Source organism: Ornithorhynchus anatinus, chromosome X2, assembly GCF_004115215.2.
Source record: "Ornithorhynchus anatinus isolate Pmale09 chromosome X2, mOrnAna1.pri.v4, whole genome shotgun sequence".
NCBI classification, from domain to species: Eukaryota; Metazoa; Chordata; class Mammalia; order Monotremata; family Ornithorhynchidae; genus Ornithorhynchus; species Ornithorhynchus anatinus.
Genome location: NC_041750.1, coordinates 20,057,726 through 20,077,993, shown reverse-complemented (window position 1 = coordinate 20,077,993; position 20,268 = coordinate 20,057,726). Strand labels below are relative to the sequence as shown.

At 42.1% G+C, this 20,268-nt stretch overlaps 1 protein-coding gene across 2 annotated transcripts in view; it reads right to left on the bottom strand.

Annotated features, from left to right (window-relative positions):
* Positions 1-363: 363 nt before the first annotated feature.
* LOC100083608 (desmoplakin) overlaps positions 364-20,268 on the bottom strand; it is a 47,137-nt gene continuing 27,232 nt past the window's right edge. The window contains exons 11-24 of one of the 2 annotated variants that reach the window (XM_029052539.2): positions 19,214-19,366; positions 18,231-18,385; positions 17,375-17,501; positions 16,603-16,804; positions 15,981-16,207; positions 14,356-14,522; positions 12,673-12,811; positions 12,062-12,255; positions 10,711-10,873; positions 9,979-10,062; positions 9,460-9,567; positions 8,517-8,615; positions 5,287-7,581; positions 364-4,279 (exon numbers count right to left, since the gene is read on the bottom strand). In XM_029052539.2, coding sequence (XP_028908372.1) covers positions 1,061-4,279; positions 5,287-7,581; positions 8,517-8,615; positions 9,460-9,567; positions 9,979-10,062; positions 10,711-10,873; positions 12,062-12,255; positions 12,673-12,811; positions 14,356-14,522; positions 15,981-16,207; positions 16,603-16,804; positions 17,375-17,501; positions 18,231-18,385; positions 19,214-19,366 — 7,332 coding nt within the window. In that variant the 3' untranslated portion in view covers positions 364-1,060. The remainder of the gene's footprint in view (positions 4,280-5,286; positions 7,582-8,516; positions 8,616-9,459; positions 9,568-9,978; positions 10,063-10,710; positions 10,874-12,061; positions 12,256-12,672; positions 12,812-14,355; positions 14,523-15,980; positions 16,208-16,602; positions 16,805-17,374; positions 17,502-18,230; positions 18,386-19,213; positions 19,367-20,268) is intronic. The other variant, XM_029052540.2, reaches the window with a different exon arrangement.

Here is a 20,268-nt window from a genome sequence, read left to right as displayed (position 1 = left end):
ATGCCCACAGCAATATTATTATTGTGATATGGCACTGGTTACAGCTTGGGAAGGAATTTTTAGCTATCTGGGATATATAGGGGTTTGGGAGGGGTTGAGGTGACAGCAAGGTAGAGGAAAAGTGTCAAAATTTGGTGTCACCACAAAAGAACTGCTACTCCTTCCTTCCTGGAGAGGAGACTATCCCTGGGCAGCTGGCCCTGCTATGGAAAAGACTCCGGAGCAAGTGCCCATCCCGATGGGCCCAGGGAACATCAGACCGATTTTTCTACGCATGGAGGTTTAGACATGTAACTGGCAAACCCAAAGCTACTGCTACTTTTGTAAATATGTGTCAGCTCTGAAATCAAAACACAACGACTATTAAAAGTCTAAAAGTTTATTGCCAGAATAGCAAACGCAGACCCCTTTTGAAGATTACATGAAAAAGGAACAAGCCAAATAAACAGAAGACTTTGACCAGTGACAAAAAAGCGAAGGCTATCAGTACCACCCACTTATTGCCGAGTTATAACTGACTTAAACAAGTACATATGGAAGAAACTGGAGGGTTTCCTTTTAGGTTTACCCAACATTCAAAAACTAAAAACAAAAAGATACTCAAGCTTTTTTCCCCCCCAATACAACAATAAAGAAAAAAATTAGGACCCACTACGACTTTAAAAATTTTAATTAGCTCCTTAGTTACCTGCCCCCTCCCAGGCAGCTGTGTGTGATTGCTGCAAAAAAGAAAATTCAGAAGGAATTAATCAAAAATCCAAATATTAAACAAAAGAAACAAACTTAAAACTCACAATTTGTGCCATTTCTTACAATTGATTAACTCTACCTATACAGTTCCCCCTCAATCAAGCTCCTAGGATTTGGATACACAGCCAGAAAAGCCTTTACTATTTGATTCTGAGCATGGCTTTTATTTTCCAGTAAGCCAACACCCCAAAGCAAGTTACAGTATTGCCACCACAAACGTTGGGTTTTTATTTTTCTCTTTTTATTTAATAAAAGTGGAGCGATTCATCTAAGTGAAGATAGGTTTCAGAGACCGTCGCCTTCCTGAGGACTAATGGCCGATAGAGCTGCTGCTAAAGGACGAATAGGAATAACAGTATGAAGAGCTTCCGGATGCATCGAAACTTCCCCTCCTGGATCCGCTGCGGGAACCGGAGCGCGAGCCGGAGCGCGAGCCGGAACGTGAGCCTGGAGCCGAAGAAACGTTATAGGGGCTGGGCAAGCCCTTGGAGGAAACGGATGCTGCTTCCAGCAGGCGCAGCCCGGTGATGTCCTCCACCATGGACCGGTTCATGGCATCTTTGTAGGATATTTTCAGTTTGGTTTTGGGGCAGGTGAGAATCTTAGCATAGTTGCCTGTGTCGTGCAGTTTCTGAGCTGCACGGCCATCGATCAAGCCTTTTCGGATGGCCTCTTCGGTGCTTATTCTTCCGTTCATCTCCGGATCGATGAGGCCTCCGGTAAGGTACTGAAATTCCAGGAAGCGCTGACCCGCTTCATAGGGCAGCCATTTTTCTTTCACCGCCTCCGCTGCCGACATCTTCTTTTTGCCCTTCACCCCTTCGAAACCGACGAAAGCTTTCTGGGCCGGCTTCAGCCTGGTGGCCATGTCCTGGTCTACGAGGCCTTGGGAGACCGCATCTTGGAGAGGGAGCTTCTGACCCGTGGTGGGACTGATGATGCCTCCAGTGCAGGCCTGAGCTTCTAGAAGCCTCTGACCGGTGATGCTGTCGACAATGCCCCGCTGGATGCCTTCTGAAATGGAAATCTTCTCCAGGTTTTCGGTGTCAAAGATGGCCGCGATGGGACTGAGTTCTTCCAGAGGGTCAGATAAAGAGGTACTTCTGATGGTTAAATTCCGGATGCCAGATATGCTGGAAGACTTGCTGACCGACTCATGTCGAGAGCTGCTGAAAACTTCATCTCCGGCCCCACCGACCCCAACCCCACCCCCATTCTTGATAGAAATCATATCGGCAAACTGAGTGAGGCTGAGACTGCCAGAACGGTACTGCTCAAAAAATTTTCTGTCCACAAGCCCTTTGTCAATAGCTTCTTGGATATCATACTGGTTGCCTGTTTTTCTGTCGACCAAGACCACCCTCGTGGAGCCGTCCGATCCGGTAATGGTTATTTCCTCCCACTCGCACTCCTGCTCGCAGAGCTCCACGAAGGTCTCGTAATCGATGAGGCCCTTCTTGTAGGCCTCCTGCACGGACATCTCTTTGTTGGTTTCGGGATCCACAATCACGACTCGGCGTTTCCTGAGCGTGTTCTTCTGGGACGTCTGGAACTGCTTCTTCTTCTCCTTCAGCGGCAGAAGGCAGAGGCCAGTCAGCTCATCCTTCATGCACCTTTCTTTCAGCTGCAGATAGGTGAGGTTTTCTTCTGTGTTGGGGTCAAAGAATCCCTTGGTATCATCACTAGGGTCCAAGAGGATTTCATTCAGTTCCTCATTGAAGTAGCCACGTTTATAGGCCATTTCAACTGGCAGGCGATGGCTTTCCTTTGGATCGATGATCCCACCCGTGGCGATCTGCGCCTCCAGAAGGCGAATGCCATGGCCCTTTTCGATGAGCTCCTTGTTCATTGCCTGGAACAGGGAGATGATGTTTCCGGTTTCTGGGTCTTTATAGCCTGTGACAGCCCGTTCGGCTGACAGAAGTTTCTCCTTGAACTCTATGCCCACGAGACCTCTTTTGTAGGCTTCTTCCACAGGGAGCCTCTGATTCCCGACCGGATCCACGATGAAGCCAGTAGCCGCTTGGGCCTCCAGGAGTTCGAGAGCCGTGCCGGGCCTCACCAGCCCAATCTTCATAGCCTCATAAATGCCGAGCTTCTGTTTTGTGGTCTCGTTGTAAATGCCGGCTATGCAGCTGGAACCCTGGAGGAAATCCTTTATCCTCTCGCCAACCTCATCAAAAGAAATCTGGCCGGATTCCAGCTCGTTCACGGTGGAGGGCCTCAGGATCCCAGAGTTCACCAGCTCCGTCACTGTGACGGGCTGCCGAATGCCCTGGAACGACATGCTTCTCTTCTGCACGGTCAGCAGGAGGAGGCCAGTGTGGGGTTCAATTCTACACCTCTCCCGCAGCTGCATATAACTGACCTTCTTTTTGGTGACAGGGTCGATGAAGTTCTTCTGGCTGTCTCGGGGATCATTCAGGGACCGATACAGATCTCTGTCAATCAGCCCTCGAGCCAAAGCGACGTCTTTCGGCAGGAAGACGCTGTTAACGGGATCGACCACCCCTCCAGAAGCAATCTGGGCCTCCAACAGGCGCAATCCGGTTTCCTTGTCAATCAGATTTTTCTTAATGGCTTCGGATACGGGGACCGTCTTGCCCGAAAAGGGATCGTTGAAGCCGGTGATGGCCTTCTCAGCGGTGTAGATCTGCTGCCGGTCATCAAAGTCGATGAGGTCCCGGGCTATAGCATTATCGACGGTGAGCCTCTCGTTCCTGTGGGGGTCAATCACCCCTCCTGTGGCTGCTTGGGCCTCCAGGAGCATGACCGTGGACTCCGGGGAGATCAGTTTCTTCCGCTTGGCCTCCACCAGGGAGTACTTATCTTTTGGTGAAGCAGAGGCCCCAGCAATGGCACCTGCACCCCGGAGAAAAGGTTCAATGTCAGAAGCAACTTCTTCCACTGACTTTTTCCCCTTCAGCAATTTGTCCAAGGTGGCCTTGTCAATCAGCTGACATTCGTAGAGCTGCATCGCAGTCACTTTCTTGCGCAGTCCATCAAACATGAGTTTGGAGGGGTCAATGGCCCACTCATCCTCGGTCTGAGTCTCCCGGTGAGATCCGTACGGACGCTGTTTCAGTTTCTCGATTTCCCTCTGCAATCTGCACCGCTCGGCATCCATCTGCGATTGGGTTTCTCGGCTGGAATCCTCCATCTTGCGCCGGCACCGATCCTCGATCCTTTTGATCTCTGCTTGGAGCCTCTCGATCTCGCTCCTCAGGCAGTTCTTCTCCCTCTCGCTCTTTTCTCTCTCTGATTCAATCTTTCTGATGGCCTCCTCTTTGCGGGAATACTGACTTTTCCACTGGTTTAAGTCATTCTGAATTTGCTGCTTCTCACACTCTAGGCGCTGCTTCAACCGGCTCTCTGATTCTAGTGTTGCTTTGGCTCGGTTTAGTTCATCTTCTAATCTTTGCAGCCTCATTTTGTCTTGTTCCAGGACTTTTATTTTCACCAGCAAGCTCTCTCTTTCTTGCACCACCTGAGTACACTGACTCTTGGATTCTTGAATCCTGTTAGAGGCCTAAGGTGAGAAGAAGAGAAAAACATGAAAGTATAGTGCCTGTATTACCAATTCCTTCTATCCTTCTCACAGGTTAAACTTTCTCCTATTTGAAGGTGCTTTACATTTGCACCCCAGATAGATTTGACCACACTATCATTCTAAAATTTTTGGAAAAGGTTAATCCAGACTACCCTGACTTGTACTCACTTTTTTATTCCTCTCCCAGAGCAAATTGGGGGTGTTGCAACCCGGTCTAACTGCCTTGCATTTTTCCCTGATTCTGGTGTACAGATATTTTGATTTTGTTACTGGTTATCACACCTGTCGCAAGTTAACTAAATGTTAAATATGGTAGTAGAAATACACATCTTTTGTACATATATATCCCCAAACGCCCACACAAATATTGTCTATATCAGAAGTTAAAAAGGGAGAGTCAAAGAGTGGAAAACAGATTGATAATAATTCAAAAATAATTAAAAATTAAAATTAAAAAAATAATTTAAAAAAGCCTAGGTATGATCATTAAAAGAAAGCAGAACTGACTGGGGAAGGAAAATCATCTAAGCAGGAGAGAAAAAGATTTAAACAGCATGGAAAATAGCTGGGTTGAGCTTATGATTTTTATATAAAAATTATCTTTACATATGTGCTTGATCTTTCAATTTACAGTAGATTTTCAAGGCAGGTTTGCTGATAATGAAACAGAACAGATGCAGACCTGCAGTCATTACATATTCTTAAATGTTCTAAGGGTTAAAAGACTCACAAAGAACCACATGCAGGTATGACACGATAATTGATTTGAAGTCATGTGTTAGTACAGAAAAGCAAAAAAAAAAAAGAATTCTTTTACGGGCTTTTTCTGGGCTTTTTGGATAACATTTTAATAAATACCCAGTGAAGAAGAAAATTAGACGTGTAAATGAGAGTGAATTTAAGAAGCATAAAGTTGATTTGTTAGAAGGCCAGATGAGTGAATTATCTGAGAGGGAGTAAAGCTGTGATCAAATATTTGTGAATACCTCTAAAGCCTGCTTTTGGAATTTTTCAATTTCCTGTCTCAAATTTTCCCTTTCTCTCTGTAAATCATTTATCAGCCCCTGAAGCTCCAAGGTTCGGTTGTTGCTGGTCTGTAGTTGGCTCCTGAGTTCAGAAATGGTGACATTTTTATCATTATCGGCTTCATGTCTGCCCCTCCTCAGGTCATCGTATTCCAATCTCAAGTTCCGCAGCTCTTCCTCCAGGATCAAGTGCTCTTTGGTCAGATTCTCTGTCAGGGACTGTAACCGCTCGATCTCTATTTTACTTTCATTCAGGCTTTTGCTTTTGTCCTCAATCACTTTCTGGAAGTGCTCATTTCTCAGGTGAGCCTGTTTAACATTTTCTTGCTCCTGGAGCAGCTGGCGCCGGAGGACCTCGACCTCGGCCGCCAGTTTCCTCAACTCCTCTTGAGTTCTCTGCTTCTCCCTCACGTGTCCGTCCAGTACATCCCTGTGCTGTCGAAGATCGTCTTCACTCCTTTTCTTCACGATGGAAGCCTGCTCTAGCTGCTGCGTGAGATTTGTGATTTTGATAGCTTGCTCTTTTAAAGACCGCCTCATGCCCTCCAGTTCTTCTTCAAGCTTTTTCCTTCTGGAGGATTCATCCGACGCTGTTTTCTTCAGCCTGTTCAATTCCTCTTCCACTTTCTGCTTTTGGAACTGTAGGTCTTTCAGAGAGGTCTGGAATTTGGCAATATCCTGGTCCTTCCCTACTCTCTCCTGGGAAAGTCTTTCATAGTCAATTTTTAATCGGGCCATCTCTTGCTCCTGAATCCTCAGTTTTGTTATTGTTTCTGTCACGCTGCTGTTTGCTTTCTGCAGATCGAACTGAGCCCTCTGTAATTTGGCATTTTCATCCTCCAGGGCTTTCCTTTGACTTGTTTCTGTCTCAATCAGCTTTTTTAACCTCTCGAGCTCTTTGTTTTTGTCTTGAATCGTCTTGGCAGCATCGTCCAGGGACTGCTTGTAGCGCATGCTCTCCTCAGAGCGCATCTGCGTAACCTGTTTCAGCTCTATCTCCAACTGTACTTTCTTCTGCGAGATCTCCGAGCCACTTGCTTTTTGCTGCTGAGCGGTTTCTTCTACTCTCCTCAGGTTTTCTGTGGCTTGAGCCAAAGTGTTCTTCAGTCTCTTTACTTCTTCAGACAGACTCCTGTTTTCTCTGGTAAGATTGTCCAGCTGGGCTCGGTAGCCACAGGTATCTTCTTCCTTTTGCATAGTAAGCTGGTGGATTGTCGTCTTGGTGATGTTGATTTCTGTCTCAAACTGGTTCTTTAAACTGATAATTTCCTCATCGTAACAGTTTCTTACCTTAGCCAGTTCATTTTCATAGTCCCAACGGCGTTTAGCCTCCTCCTGAAACTCAATTTTTAATCTCTCAATCTCTTTATTTTTATCCTGAATGGTTTTTGCAGCCTCCTCAAGGGACTGCTTGTGCCTCATGTTGTCCTCGGAGCGCTGCTGAATGACTTGCTTCAGTTCGATTTCCAGCTGTTGCTTCTTCTGCATGATTTCAGACCCACAGGCTTTTTGCTGCATAGCATTTTCTTCAGCCCTCCTTCGTTGCTCTGTTGCTTGCAAAATGCTATCGTTCAGCCTGACAATTTCATCTTTGAGATCACGGTTTTCCCTCGAGAGCCTGTCCAGCTGAATTCTAAGGCTTTTGGCATCATCCTCCTTTTGCATGGATATCTCCTTGATCGTGGTCTTCGTTATGTTAATCTCTGTTTCATACTTGTTCCTTAAATTACTCATCTCCTCATTATACTGGTTTCTTACCTTTGCCAGCTCATTTTCATATTCCCTCTTCCGGGCGCCCTCCTCCTGCAGAAGAACCCTTAACCTTTCTATCTCGTACTCCTTCTCCTTAATGGTTTTCTCAGATTCTAATTTCTGCCAGCCGAGGTTTTCTTTTTCACACTGCCTGGCTTTCTGCAACTGGTCATAGTCGTTCTTCTGTTGGTCAAATCTATCTTCCACAGTCTTTCTTTTCCTCTTTTCATCTTCAATCTCGTAAGTGAGCCTTGTTATCTTGTCATTGAGATCTTTTATTTGGCCATAACATTTGTCCAGGTTTTGCTTAGCAGATTTGCCATCCAGCTCAGCTTGTCTCTTCAGCTCCTCCAGGCTCACAAGTTTGGCTTTGAACTGGGAACATTCCACCTGGTACTTCTGCAGATTTTGATCCAGGAACTTATTCTTGTTGCAGTTTTCAGAATTGGCGTCTCTGGCAAGTCTGAGCTCCTCTTCTAAGACTTCAATTTTGGTGTTTTTCAGCTGAGGGATTGAAATGAGAAAACATGCTCTGAGAACTCACAGGGCTATTCATGAGGCATTTAGGATCACAGATTACCCTTTAACTCCCTCCCACCTCAGGATGTATTTCCGAGCTCTATCTTAAAAAATGATAGCGGGACTGAGAACTTGAAAGACTCCTGACTTCCAGCTTCCTCCCCAAATTTGAGTTCTGCCCCTTCAGCTAAACCCAGTCATAATGCTATGGGACAAGAGATGACTGAAAAATTGTTCTTCATTTCCTCTCAGGCACAAAAGGAAACCAGTTTTATTTATTTTTACTGAACAAAGACAAGCTCATTATGTAAGACTGTAAACTCACTATTCATTCATTCATTCAATAGTATTTATTGAGCGCTTACTATGTGCAGAGCACTGTACTAAGCGCTTGGAATGAACAAGTCGGCAACAGATAGAGACAGTCCCTGCCATTTGACGGGCTTACAGTCTAATCGGGGGAGACGGACAGACAAGAACAATGGCAATAAATAGAGTCAAGGGGAAGAACATCTCGTAAAAACAATGGCAACTAAACAGAATCAAGGCGATGTACATTTCATTCATTGAATGTGTCTGCTAATTCTGCTGAACTGTACTTTCCCAAGCGCTTATTACTGTGCTCTACTCAGAATCAGTGCTCAATAAACACTACAAATGACTGATAAATCAAAACTCTAAAGTTAGAGAGAAGCAAATTAAACATCTCATCTCAAGATAGAGGCCATTAAAGAGAGTAGAATAATGTTACTTGAAAAAATGACCAAAGGTTTTTTTTTAAAAAAAAAAAACAAAAAGAAAATGGCCTTGTTTTCTAGTGTTTCCTGGTAATTTACAGGACAGTGAATTCAAAAGATTTGATAAAAAATGATTTATTTTTTGACCTTGAAAGTATTTAAAAAATAAACAAAGTTGATTACCTTTAGATCTTCCATACTCTTCAAAATCTCACTTAAGAATCGGTAATAATCTCCAGATCTTGTGAGTAGTTCTATGTAACGAGCATGAATTTCTGCAGCCTTGAAAATTGGAAGGAAAAAGGACATATTTTTGAGAATTATATCTTTTTAAAGTAATTATAATAGCAGAGATCTGATTATTGGGAATCTACCCCTATGTTTAGCACATAGTAAGTGCTTAGTAACATAATACTAATAATATTAATGGAGATAACTTTTTTCATAATGTACAAAGACATCTCAATTTTTAATTTGGAGGCTGGAAGGAAATCCTTGCTTTATTGAGTCAAAAGCACCTGAAAGGAACCCACAGAAGGTCCATCAATCCATGTGGGTAGAATTTACTTCAATCATCCCTGACAATTTTTTTTTCCCTAAAATCTCCTTGGAGGGAGGCATTGCCTAGTGGAAAGATTACAGGCCTTGGAGTCAAGAACCTGCCTTCTAATCCCAGCTCTTCCATTTGCCTGCTCTGTGACCTTGGGCAGATCACGTCACTTCTCTATGCCTCAGTTTCCCCATCTGTAAAATGAGAATAAAATTCTTCTTCTCCCTTCCCCTCAGACTGTGAGCTCTGTATGAGACAAGGACTGTTATCTAACTGGATAGTCTTCTATTTACCCCAGCACTTACTACAATACATAGTAAGTGCTGAACAAATACTATAAAAATATCATCATTAATTCTAAAACTTCCTTAGGTAACTTTTAGAGCTTTAGTCAATATCAACTTCTTCCTTCTATCTAATTTAAGTCCTTCTTGTCATAATTTAAGACCAACTCCTTCATTGGTTCTAATAATGTAAATATCATATTTAAATTGAGCCCAATCTTAATTGAAATGCATTTCAAAATAAAAGGACATCTTTTCAAGAATTAAGTTGCATCAAATGTGGATGACATACCTCTTGCAGAATAACACCTGAGGGGGACTGAACCATAGTCCTCTTGATGGGTATGTTGAGTAGAGTTTCCAATCCTGAGGTGTATGAGGCAAGCTGAAGTTCATAATCCTGTAAAATGATGGAAAAAAAAAATTCTAAGAGACCTAAAAGAAACCATTGCAGCTTAAATTTGCAGGACTTGGAAAAAAATTAACATTCTCATCAGTGTATGCAAAAAAAGGTTAGAAAGTGTCCCAAGTGTGCAAGAAATGAAGTTGCTGTGTGTGCTGAATGATGCATCTTTATGCGGTGATACTAGCAACATCTACACATTCATTTGTACATAAAAAAAAAACAAACTCATGCCCAAGGAAACTGCCAGTACATAATATGGGTAGAAACATCTACCACAGATTCACTACTCTCCTTGGCTGGGAAGGATAATGGCTATTCGGTACATTCAAAAAAATAACAAAGGTATAACCTCTTAAAGTGTAATGTCTGAAAACATTACTGGAATACTGATTAATTCAAACATACCTTGATAGAATTTGCACACAATTCTGCCACCTTCTGTACTTCTTCTGATTTGTCTCGTTTACCAGATATTTCATTGTGCAAGTTCTATTTGAAAGAAAATAAGTATTCACAGTGATTTGGAAAACAATCAATCAATCAGCCCCTCCACCGTGTCTTGGACAGTCTCTAACTAGAAATCCAGGGAGTTATTCCAAAGTCATCCAAGTTTTCCATTTTATTTACTTTTCTGTGTACAGACGTTTCAGAACAGCAATAAGGAGAATGGCATAGACTGTACTTTGAGATGACTGCACTTTTGCAGAGATTGATTGCCTGAACCGGGAGAGAAGCAGCGTGGCTCAGTGGAAAGAGCACGGGCTGGGGAGTCAGAGGTCACAGGTTCGAATCCCCGCTCTGCCACCTGTCAGCTGTGTGACTGTGGGAAAGTCACTTCACTTCTCTGTGCCTCAGTTACCTCATCTGTAAAATGGGGTTGAAGACTGCGAGCCTCACATGGCACAACCTGATTACCCTGTATCTACCCCAGCGCTTAGAACAGTGCTCGGCACACAGTAAGCACTTAATACCAACATTATTATATTATTAATAATCCCCACCAAGAACACGTGATGGTTGAAATATTGGGTATTTTAAACCTCGACGATCCTTATGGGCAACAAGAGACATCTAAACCCCTTAATTCCTTCCAGAACAGCTGATTTCTGAATTTTATTTTAACCTGAAAACCCTTACCTTCTGTTCATTCAGAAATCTCATGACTGTATTGGAGTCTCCAAATTTCATGGATTCAATGGCATCCTGGCGACGCTTGGCATCATAGATCCACTTGCAGAAGGCCTGGTAGTTATCTCGGTAATTTCTCAGTTGTTTGATTTGTTTCTCCAAGTCCCATAATCTATATAATCAGAATAAAATATTTCTCAAGTAGGAGATGAGGCGGTTTGGGAACTCCAGGGGGAGGTTTCATAAATATTAATTAAACCATCAATGGTATTTATTGAATGTTTACCATGTGCCCAGCCCTGGACTAAGCACTTTTGGGAGAGTACAACAGGGTTAGCAGACGCTCTCCCTGCTCCCAAGCCTTTGAGAAAGCCAATCCAAAGTTTCTGCTAATAATTCCATCAGTGAGAATGAGACTTCAAGGGGTTCCAAACCCTCCATTTATTCTCCTGAGAAGCAGGGCCCTGCACAGTCTGGGACATGGCTTTGAACTGGTTTGAAAACCAGAGTATGGGATGAATCAGAAGTAGATACAGCTCACTTGTGGTGTGGAACTTCCACACCCACTCAGGTCGGCCATACTGGAACATGTAGTAGGAGAATCCCTGGTCTTGCCTCGTGGCCCCTCTTGTTCTGAAACCTCTGTCCCATAGGAAGGGAGGGACAGCAAGATTTGAAAAAGCATCTGAACCAGGACTTTACTGGGTGTGACTTTTGGCTTTGCGGAGCATTTAAAGATATTAGGCAGCAGCATGGCCTAGTGGATTGAGCATGGCTCTGGGAGTGAGAAGGATCTGCGTACTAATCCCAGCTCTGCTACTTGTCTACAGTGTGGCCTTGGGCAAGTCACTTAACTTGCCTATGCCTCAGTTACCTTATCTGTAAAATGGGGATTAAGACTGTGAGCTCTATGTGGAATACGGACTGTGTCCAACCCAATTATCTTGTACCTACCCCAGTGCTTAGAAAAGTTCCTGGCACATAGTATGCGCTTAACAAATACCACAATTATTATTGTCATTATTAAATAAACTAACTAGTCCCCTGAGGGCCAAAAAGAATGGCTATACCTCCCTAAACCCCAATTTACTACTAGAAAGGGACTTAGGGATTAAGGTGTCTGTGTACTGCAATGTTCCTGTTTAGTTAATACTAACCTCACATACTAATGGGTCGTTTCCCTAACAGCCATTATTCCAAAACCCCAAACTGGCTACAGTATTGCATCCATCAGTTAATTCAACTTACACCATGGTCTTCTTGTAGGAAAAATCATCCTTAGGTCTATTTCTCATAACATATCTCAGAAGCAGTCAAGTGAGCAAGAGTACTATTATTTAATAAGGAATCTCGGACAAACCTATAGTCAATCTGCTTATCGATTCTTTGCCAACGGTCGGAGAGCTGTGTGACTTTTTCTGTAAACTTTCCAAGATCCAAGTCATAGAGCGGGTACTGTTGAGAAGTCTGGGCATCAATCTGTAGTGCTTTCTGCAATTCGGTCTTCATGGTGGCCAACAATGACTTCTTCAGGTTCAGGTCAGTCTTCATTTTCTAGAATTGACCAAACACAATTAAAGAGAATTTCCCCTTTTACCCAGGGCTGTTCCACAAAAATTAGAAGACAACTTTTGAAAGAAAAAGTTTCATTCTAGTCACAACAGTGCCCCAGTGGGATTTTATTCATTAAGGACAACTATCAATATCCACCATAAAGCCAGTGCTTTTAAAGTTCAGGAAGTATTCTGTTGGCCTTCTTTCATCATTTCCCCTTAAATTCTAAATCCTTGGGTTTCTCCAGTTACCTTTAATCTACTTATTTATATTGATGTTTGTCTCCCCCTCTAGATTGTGAGCTTGTGGTGGGCAGGAACATGCCTGTTATACTGTACTCTCCCAAGCGCTTAGTACCGTGCTTTCTACACAGTAAGCACTCAATAAATATGACTGAATGGACTAATGAATGAATACCTTCAGACCACAGCGGTAAGCTTCCACTTTATCCAGGTCCAGACAAACAGTTTCCTCTTCAGTCAGCCGCGATTCATAAACTTTGAGCATATCTTCTGTTTGCAGAATAGCCTGGAGTAATCCTCTAACTGAAAATAAACTGCAGAAACAAACAGAATGAAAAAAATCAAACTGCCTGAAAAGTGGCACCCCTTCTTTACCTATGCACTTGGATCTGGACCCTTTAAGTACTTGATTCATTCATTCCATCATATTTATTGAGCACTCACTGTGTGGAGAACACTGTACTAAGTGCTTGGAAAGTACAATTCGGCAACAGATAGACAATCCCTACCCAACAACAGGCTCATAGTCTACATATTCACCCCATCTTCAGCCCCACGGCACTTAGGTATATATCCACAACTTATTTTAATGTCTGTGTTCCCTTCTAGACTATAAGCTCCTTGTGAGCAGAGACTGGGTCTACAGACTATATTATTGTACTGTACTATCCTAAGCACTCAGTACAGTGCTCTGCACCCAGTAAAACATTCTATGAATACTACTAATTGCTAAACTGACTGCTGCAGGCAGCTGGAGGTGCCCTTTAGTGGCAGAAGCACATCAGCCACGTGGTTCAGTGTTAGGCCAAGTTATGCCCTAGAACATTCCCGATTTAAGACCCGCCCCCAGGACAATTTTCACTCATGTAAGTTGGCAAAGACTTGGATTTCTCCCACCCATCCCCTCTGTTTCTGGAAAGTGGGGGTAGAGAAGCAGTGTGGCTCAGTGGAAAGAGCACGGGCTTTGGAGTCAGAGGTCATCGGTTCAAATCCTGGCTCGGCCATTTGTCAGCTGTGTGACTTTGGGCAAGTCACTTAACTTCTTGGTGCCTCAGTTCCCTCATCTGTAAAATGGGGATGAAGATTGTGAGCCCCACCTGGGACAACCTGATTCCCCTGTGTCTACCCCAGCGCTTAGAACAGTGCTCGGCACATAGTAAGCGCTTAACAAATACCAACATTAATTAATTAATTAATTAGAGTGGAGTGGAATATCCTGCAACACAGAAAAGGCTACTCCACTAGGCTGTAAACTCATTGTGGGCAGGGAACTGTCTACCATCTCGTTACATGCTATTCTCCTAAGCACTCAGTACAGTGCTCTGCACACAGTAAATGCTCAATAATCCAACTGACTGACCTAAGCTCTTTGCTGCCTTTTTTCCACCCACTCTTACTCTTGGGCCATCTGCCATCCTGGCCCTTCATTCCACCATCTTCACAAGACTCAGATACAGCTGATTTCTTTTCTGAAAAATTTCTGTTGAATGTTTGCTTCTAATAATAATAATAATAATAATGATAATACTTGTTAAGCGCTTACTAAATGCCAAACTGTTCTAAGCACTGGGGCAGGTACAATACAATTAATGTCAATAAGTGGCATACTTGGTTTGATCACTGTTCATGACCAGAAACTGTACTCTTAATCCCCAAATCCATTAGAAACTCTGGAAAACATGACACCATTACCCTGCAGGAACCTGCTAAAAGTCTTTAGCAAGAATTGAGATGGTAACATATATGGTAAGAGGTGAAAGGGGGAACCAGCTCGGTAAAGCAAATGAAAATGTGCAAATAAAAGGATTATGGAAATGGAAGACATCTAAAACATGGAGTTGGTTTTTTTAAAACTTACCTATTTAAGTAGCCATCAGTAACGCCATTAATATTTTCAAGTTTCTGAAACAATCCAAATACCTCAGTCTGCAAATAACAATATTTTTCAGAACCTCTGAAGTTGGCTAACATGTCTTTCAGTTGGTTGAGGAATTCAGCAATTGCTTGCGAATCATTCTGTACACCCTGTTTAAACAGAAGAATCGCTGATGTCAGTATATTTTATACAGCTAGTTGTACGTTCTCTATTGATTCAAATTTCACTGTATTAAATGTCAATTAATGGTATTTATTGGGTACTTCTTGTGTACAGAGCACTGTAAAAAGCACTTGAAACACTCCAATACAATAGAGTTGGCAAATATGATCCCTGCCCACAAAGAGTTCGCAGTCTTTCAAGGGTAGTTATAGCTGCTCTAACTTCTTTTTTTCCTTCTAGAGAACTAATAAAAACATGCAGATAGCAAACTTTGCCGATGCTTAGGGTATATGTCAATTTATACATATCTTGAAATGTTCAATGACTATGGATGCGTCAGGACCATTTACAGCTTTAAAATGATCATTAACAAACGACAGACTGTAAGCTCATTCTGGACAGGAAACCTGCCTGCTAATTCTGTGGTACTGTACTCTCCCAAGCGCTTAGTACAGTGCTCTTGCACATACTAAGCGCTCAATAAATATCACTGATTGATTGAGAGCAACGTCTGACACCTCCTTCCTCCTACATGCCAATTCTGAGAGGAGTCCATGCCATGAGAACTGGAACAGTCTCTCGAAGGGACTAACACAAAATGGGAAGCAGAACTATAAAAGCAGAACTGATGTGTGGACCACACTTGTTCCCTGGGGCCATCTCTGACCTGCATGTTCTACCCAGTAACAGCTCAAACTGTCTTTGAGAATCTGACTGTGGAAGATTTGTTCAAATGTATTAGTTATGTAAATGCTGATCCCCAAATTAAATCAATAGTGGTCAGGGACATCCCCACAAATCAGAACCAACACAGGAGGAGGATAGCTCTCCCTTGGAGGAAACTATGTGCTCTGTTTGAAAGGAGATATCCATACTGGTTAGTAGGATAGCACCTAGGTAAACATGAAAATTGAGTCCTTTGAATGAAAAAAAATGAATTTCTCCCTTGCAGAAATATTCAGCTCAATTCTTTTCTGTCTCTTTGCTGCCTTCTCCTCATCCTTTTTCCCCACATTCTACTAAATCACCTATACTCTTGAGTCCTCACACATTTAGGATTTAGGTACTCCCCCAACTCCCTTTCTTGCACAACACATATTCATAACTTTAAACTCTGTGGCTTCCCTCTACCTGTAATTTATTTTAGTGTCTCTCTCCCCCACTAGACTATTAGGAGAGATCTTGACTACTAACTCTTTTGTATTCTCTCAAGCATTTAATATGGTACTGTGCATTCAGGAAAGGCTTAAAACATACTGCTGATCAACTTACAGATGAAGAGAAATGTGCCAGCATAAAAATAAAGAAAATACTGTCTCATAAACACACTTAAAACCATTTGTGGGTTAAACTTGAATGCTCAAGATACGTGGTTTTCATCTGAAAAAAGAAAGGCATAAATATGTAACAAATGAACACTGGAAGCCGACAATAAGATTCATTACCTTTAGCTCATTTATTTTCACTGTAATGTGATGGGAAGTGCCTTGATCTGGTATCAGAGGGTTTTTCAGGGTCATCCTACCCTCACAGTGCTCCATCTGCCGACGAATCTTCTGGAGTTCCAGGAGCATCCATGTTTCCTGCTTGTCATTCTCTCTATTGGTTTCAATGATTTGGTTGTGGTTTGTGTCTTTGCAGGAACCAAGATGAGTAATTTCAGTTGTAGTTACTACAAAACACAATGGAACCACACAGAAATTTAGAAACTCTCCAATCCCTGATCTAACAAGATATATCCTGCACACTGTTTTGATTTTTATCTTCACTTGCGCAAAAAATCATGTGTACCCTTTATCATTACAAGATTAAAAAAAACAGGAGACACTAAAGTTGTTTTTTTATCGAGAATGGCCAACTGACTTCTTCCTAGGAGTTAAATGAGAAGCCACTGCTCTTTGCAACTTGTAACATGTCTGAGCTAGTTTGGGGAGACTGGCAGTGAAGAGTTTAGGCACCAGGCCTCCCCAAGTTATTTTTATAGATACCAAATAGCTAAAAGAAGGAATTTTCATTTGAAAGACACCTAATTGATGACAAGAAAGGAAAAAAACACCTTTAACAAACCTGTTTGGTGCTGGTGATGGCCTGGTAGCTGTATAACCAAGGTCTGATAGTGCTTCTGAGCATCAGTGAACTGAGTCTGTATTTTCCGTTTGTCATCATCTCCAAACATCTCTGAGCCTTGGCTGTTCCTGATGAACTCTTGGTAATGTACCTCAAGATCAGATATAGTTTTCATGTAATCTTCCTGGCGCATTGTCTTCAGCTGAAAATAAAGGAGTTGAAAGTGTTAATTCCCAAACACTCGAGACAAGTTTTACCAAGCAACACAAGAGAACCGTTGAAAAACTACGGATGATGCCAGGTGTCAAGGGTGGATCTCAAACTGGAAAGAGGTGTGTTCTGGGTTAGGACCTATACTTTGTCCCTACCAATAAAAAGCTGGATGTTTTGGACCAAATACTTGGCATCTCAAAGATATGACTATTTCATACCAATAAGGGAGAATGGAAATGAATACTTCCTGATAAAAATGTCTTGTATACAAAGTGTGACACAGCAGAATGGTACTCAGCCACACTGACAAAACAGAACAGTACACAGTTCGGCCTTTTCTAACACTTCAGACTGTTTAGCCTTACTTTATTAATGAGCCACTCTAAGTTTGGGCAATGGCCCCTCTGTGCTATTCAACAGTACTCTGGTTCCCCCATACCTGGTATGAACAGACCAGGCCCTCCCCGAAGACTGCACCCAACGCCTGATAAGAGTTAGTAAGCCATAGCTGGAGTCTTAGATTGATAAAAGGGCAGAGGGAAGAATTGATTACACAAACCTTAGCAATGGTCATAGCCCTGATTTTCTCAATGTCGATCATGCAGTAATGCCAGGACACCAGACTCTTCATGTTGATGTACAGCTGATTCCACAGAGCCAAAATGGCTTCATAATACTGTTCAATTCTGGAAGAGGAGACGAAAGGTGTAGAGATCCAAGGTTAAACTTACGTATTTTATAATCGCAGCTGTCAACAAAAAATAGCTTGAGCAAATATATGTAGACAGGTAATTTTTGGAATTTGGAATCAATCAAAATAATGCCATGAGCAGGGGCACAGCTACAATCAAGCAATAAAGTAATTCAACTGTAAAAGCCATTCCTATCTTGGTATTCTTTCTCCCAAATGTATGAACCAAGTGAAAGGTCCGGTAGTGACTTTGGGGAGGGACATTAGGCAACCACGCAGAGCCCACCAACCTGAAATCCTGCCCAATGAGTCAATCAATGGAAGTTACTGAGCGCTTACTATGTGCAGAGCACTGTACTAAGCTCCTGAGAAAAGTGCAATACCAAAGAACTGGCAGACAAGCTCCCTGCCCAAAATGAGCTTACAGACTAGAAGAGGTGCTCAGTGTTCTCCTACTTATTAAACAGTCTTTGCTTTCTTAAACTTATGGAAAAGGAAAAATCAAACTGAAATATTAAATGTCTTATTTACCTACAGAGCCTCAAAATTAATCTAAAATGGCCCCAAATGACGTTTTTCCCCAAGGCAACTAGTACACTAAAGTTACCACTAGGTGGCATTTGTCACTTTTTTTTTTTTAAATATAAAAGTTCTGGAGGAATTCCAGAGCCCTCTCAGAGAAAGAACCCTTGCCTCTCAGGTGATAAGCAATACCACAACTTACTTGGAAGAAAGATCCACAGCTAGGGGATTTGGAGGGGGAATAATCAGGCCAACCGAAGGCACTAGCATGTCCACGCCGCCTGGGCCAGTCACATACCACTTACTCCGTTCATTGTTGTCCTTCAAAATGCACTCGTCTCCTTTGTGTACTATTTTCTGTAGAAAAGACAGAATAAATATTTGGACTTTCTGCTTAAGTATATGCACAATCACTCTTCCCCACTGTTATATCATTGTTACATACATTAAACTCAAATGAATTAGGACTGATGCACTTTCTCCCCCAAAGTCTAAACTAACTACTAAGGAAACAAATGTATAGTCCTCAAGCAGAGTACAGGCGGGCAAGCTCCCTTACAAGTTATCTTATTGTTCATTTGCTTGGTTATTTGGGTTTCTAGGGTTTAGATCAGAAGGTTTACCTGACATAAGTGGCATAACACTAAAGTATTTCAACAAAAAAATCTTCCTCGTTGACACTTCATGCTTAAAACAGGGAGACAAAGACAACTGTGCCACCGGTAAAGCAATTTGGAAATACCTAAATAACTGCTTTATGTATGGTTTTAATGTTTATGCGATTGCCAAATACCATGCAGAATTTTTGTGGTGCACTGAATTTGTTTGGACAATTCTCATTTTTATATTCTCATCTTTTGAGACAATGAAAGAGAATGGCATTCTTGCTTCTTTGTGTCATTGTTTCCACACATATATGCATATGCCAAACCAATATCCCTAAAAAATACTTTCATCTGAAACAACTAGACAATTTAGACCAAAGTATATATGAAGAGTCTGAATTAACCATGCAATTTTGCTAATGAAGGCCTTGCAAATGATCTTCAGTTATAAGTGCAAAATATAATCTATCTGGAATAACCTGAAATACTAGTTTAAATACTGCCTTCTTGCCAGTCACTATCCAAAGATTAAAGGACACAGTGTTTCATCTTTGCAAATAACAATTCCTGAACAACTCACCTGATCCTGTTTGTAGTCACAGAGAGCCCTGAGAATAATAGGCTTATTGCTCCTATAGTCGGGGTTCCGGGGTTTCAGCTGCACAATCTTCTTGGATTTGTTTACTAAATTCTGCACCTGGCGTTTGTACTCAAGGATTTTCTCTCGTTCTTTCTGCAAGTTAAATTTCATTTTTAAAATAAGATGTTTTTCAAGTTTTTCTGTAAGGACTCACCAGTTTAGAAAAGAAGTAGCAGTTCTTGTATTTATGCTAACTATAAACTCGCTCTAAAATTCTTTTTTTAAAGGAGTCTAAGAGACAGGATAAATGACTTGTAAATTATTTTCCTCAACTGCAATCAAAAAGGCAAAGAGAATCTACTTATACGGATTTCCTTACTGAACTTGAAAGAAATCTTCAGAAGAAGTTGACAGTCTCTAGACTGTGAGCTCGTTGTGGGCAGGGATTGCCTCTATTGCTGTACTGTACTTTACCAAGTGCTTAGTACAGTGCTCTGCACACAGTAAGTGCTCATTAAATACAAGTGAATGAATTGAATGAATGAAGGAACTGAAAAAGAGAAAAACTCTAACCTATCAGTTACTTGGTTTCATCTGTGACACTTTTGTATCTCACTATCCAGATAGTATGATTCACTGAAAATGTATCTATGCACAGAGATTCTGAGAGAGTCCTAAATATATTCAGAAAGTTCATCTTCACTTGTTTGCTCTAATCATTCTTGCCTTTGGCCCCACTGTTGATGTTCTCCCAACTGCCTGGAATTTCCTCTTCCTTCAAACCTGCCAGACAACATCTCACTAGATGTCTTCTGAAATCTTACCTCCTTCAGGATGCTTTGCCTAATTAATTTTACTTTGTCAAGCACTTACTATGTGCCAAACACTGTTCTAAGCACCAGGGGAAGTACTAGTAAATTAGGTTGGACACGGTCCCTGTCCTGCATGGGGCTCACAATATAAGTAGAAGGGAGAACAGGTGTCACCATTTGCTGTTGAAGAAACTGAGGCACAGAGCAGTGACTTGCCCATGGTCATCTAGCAAATGACTGGCA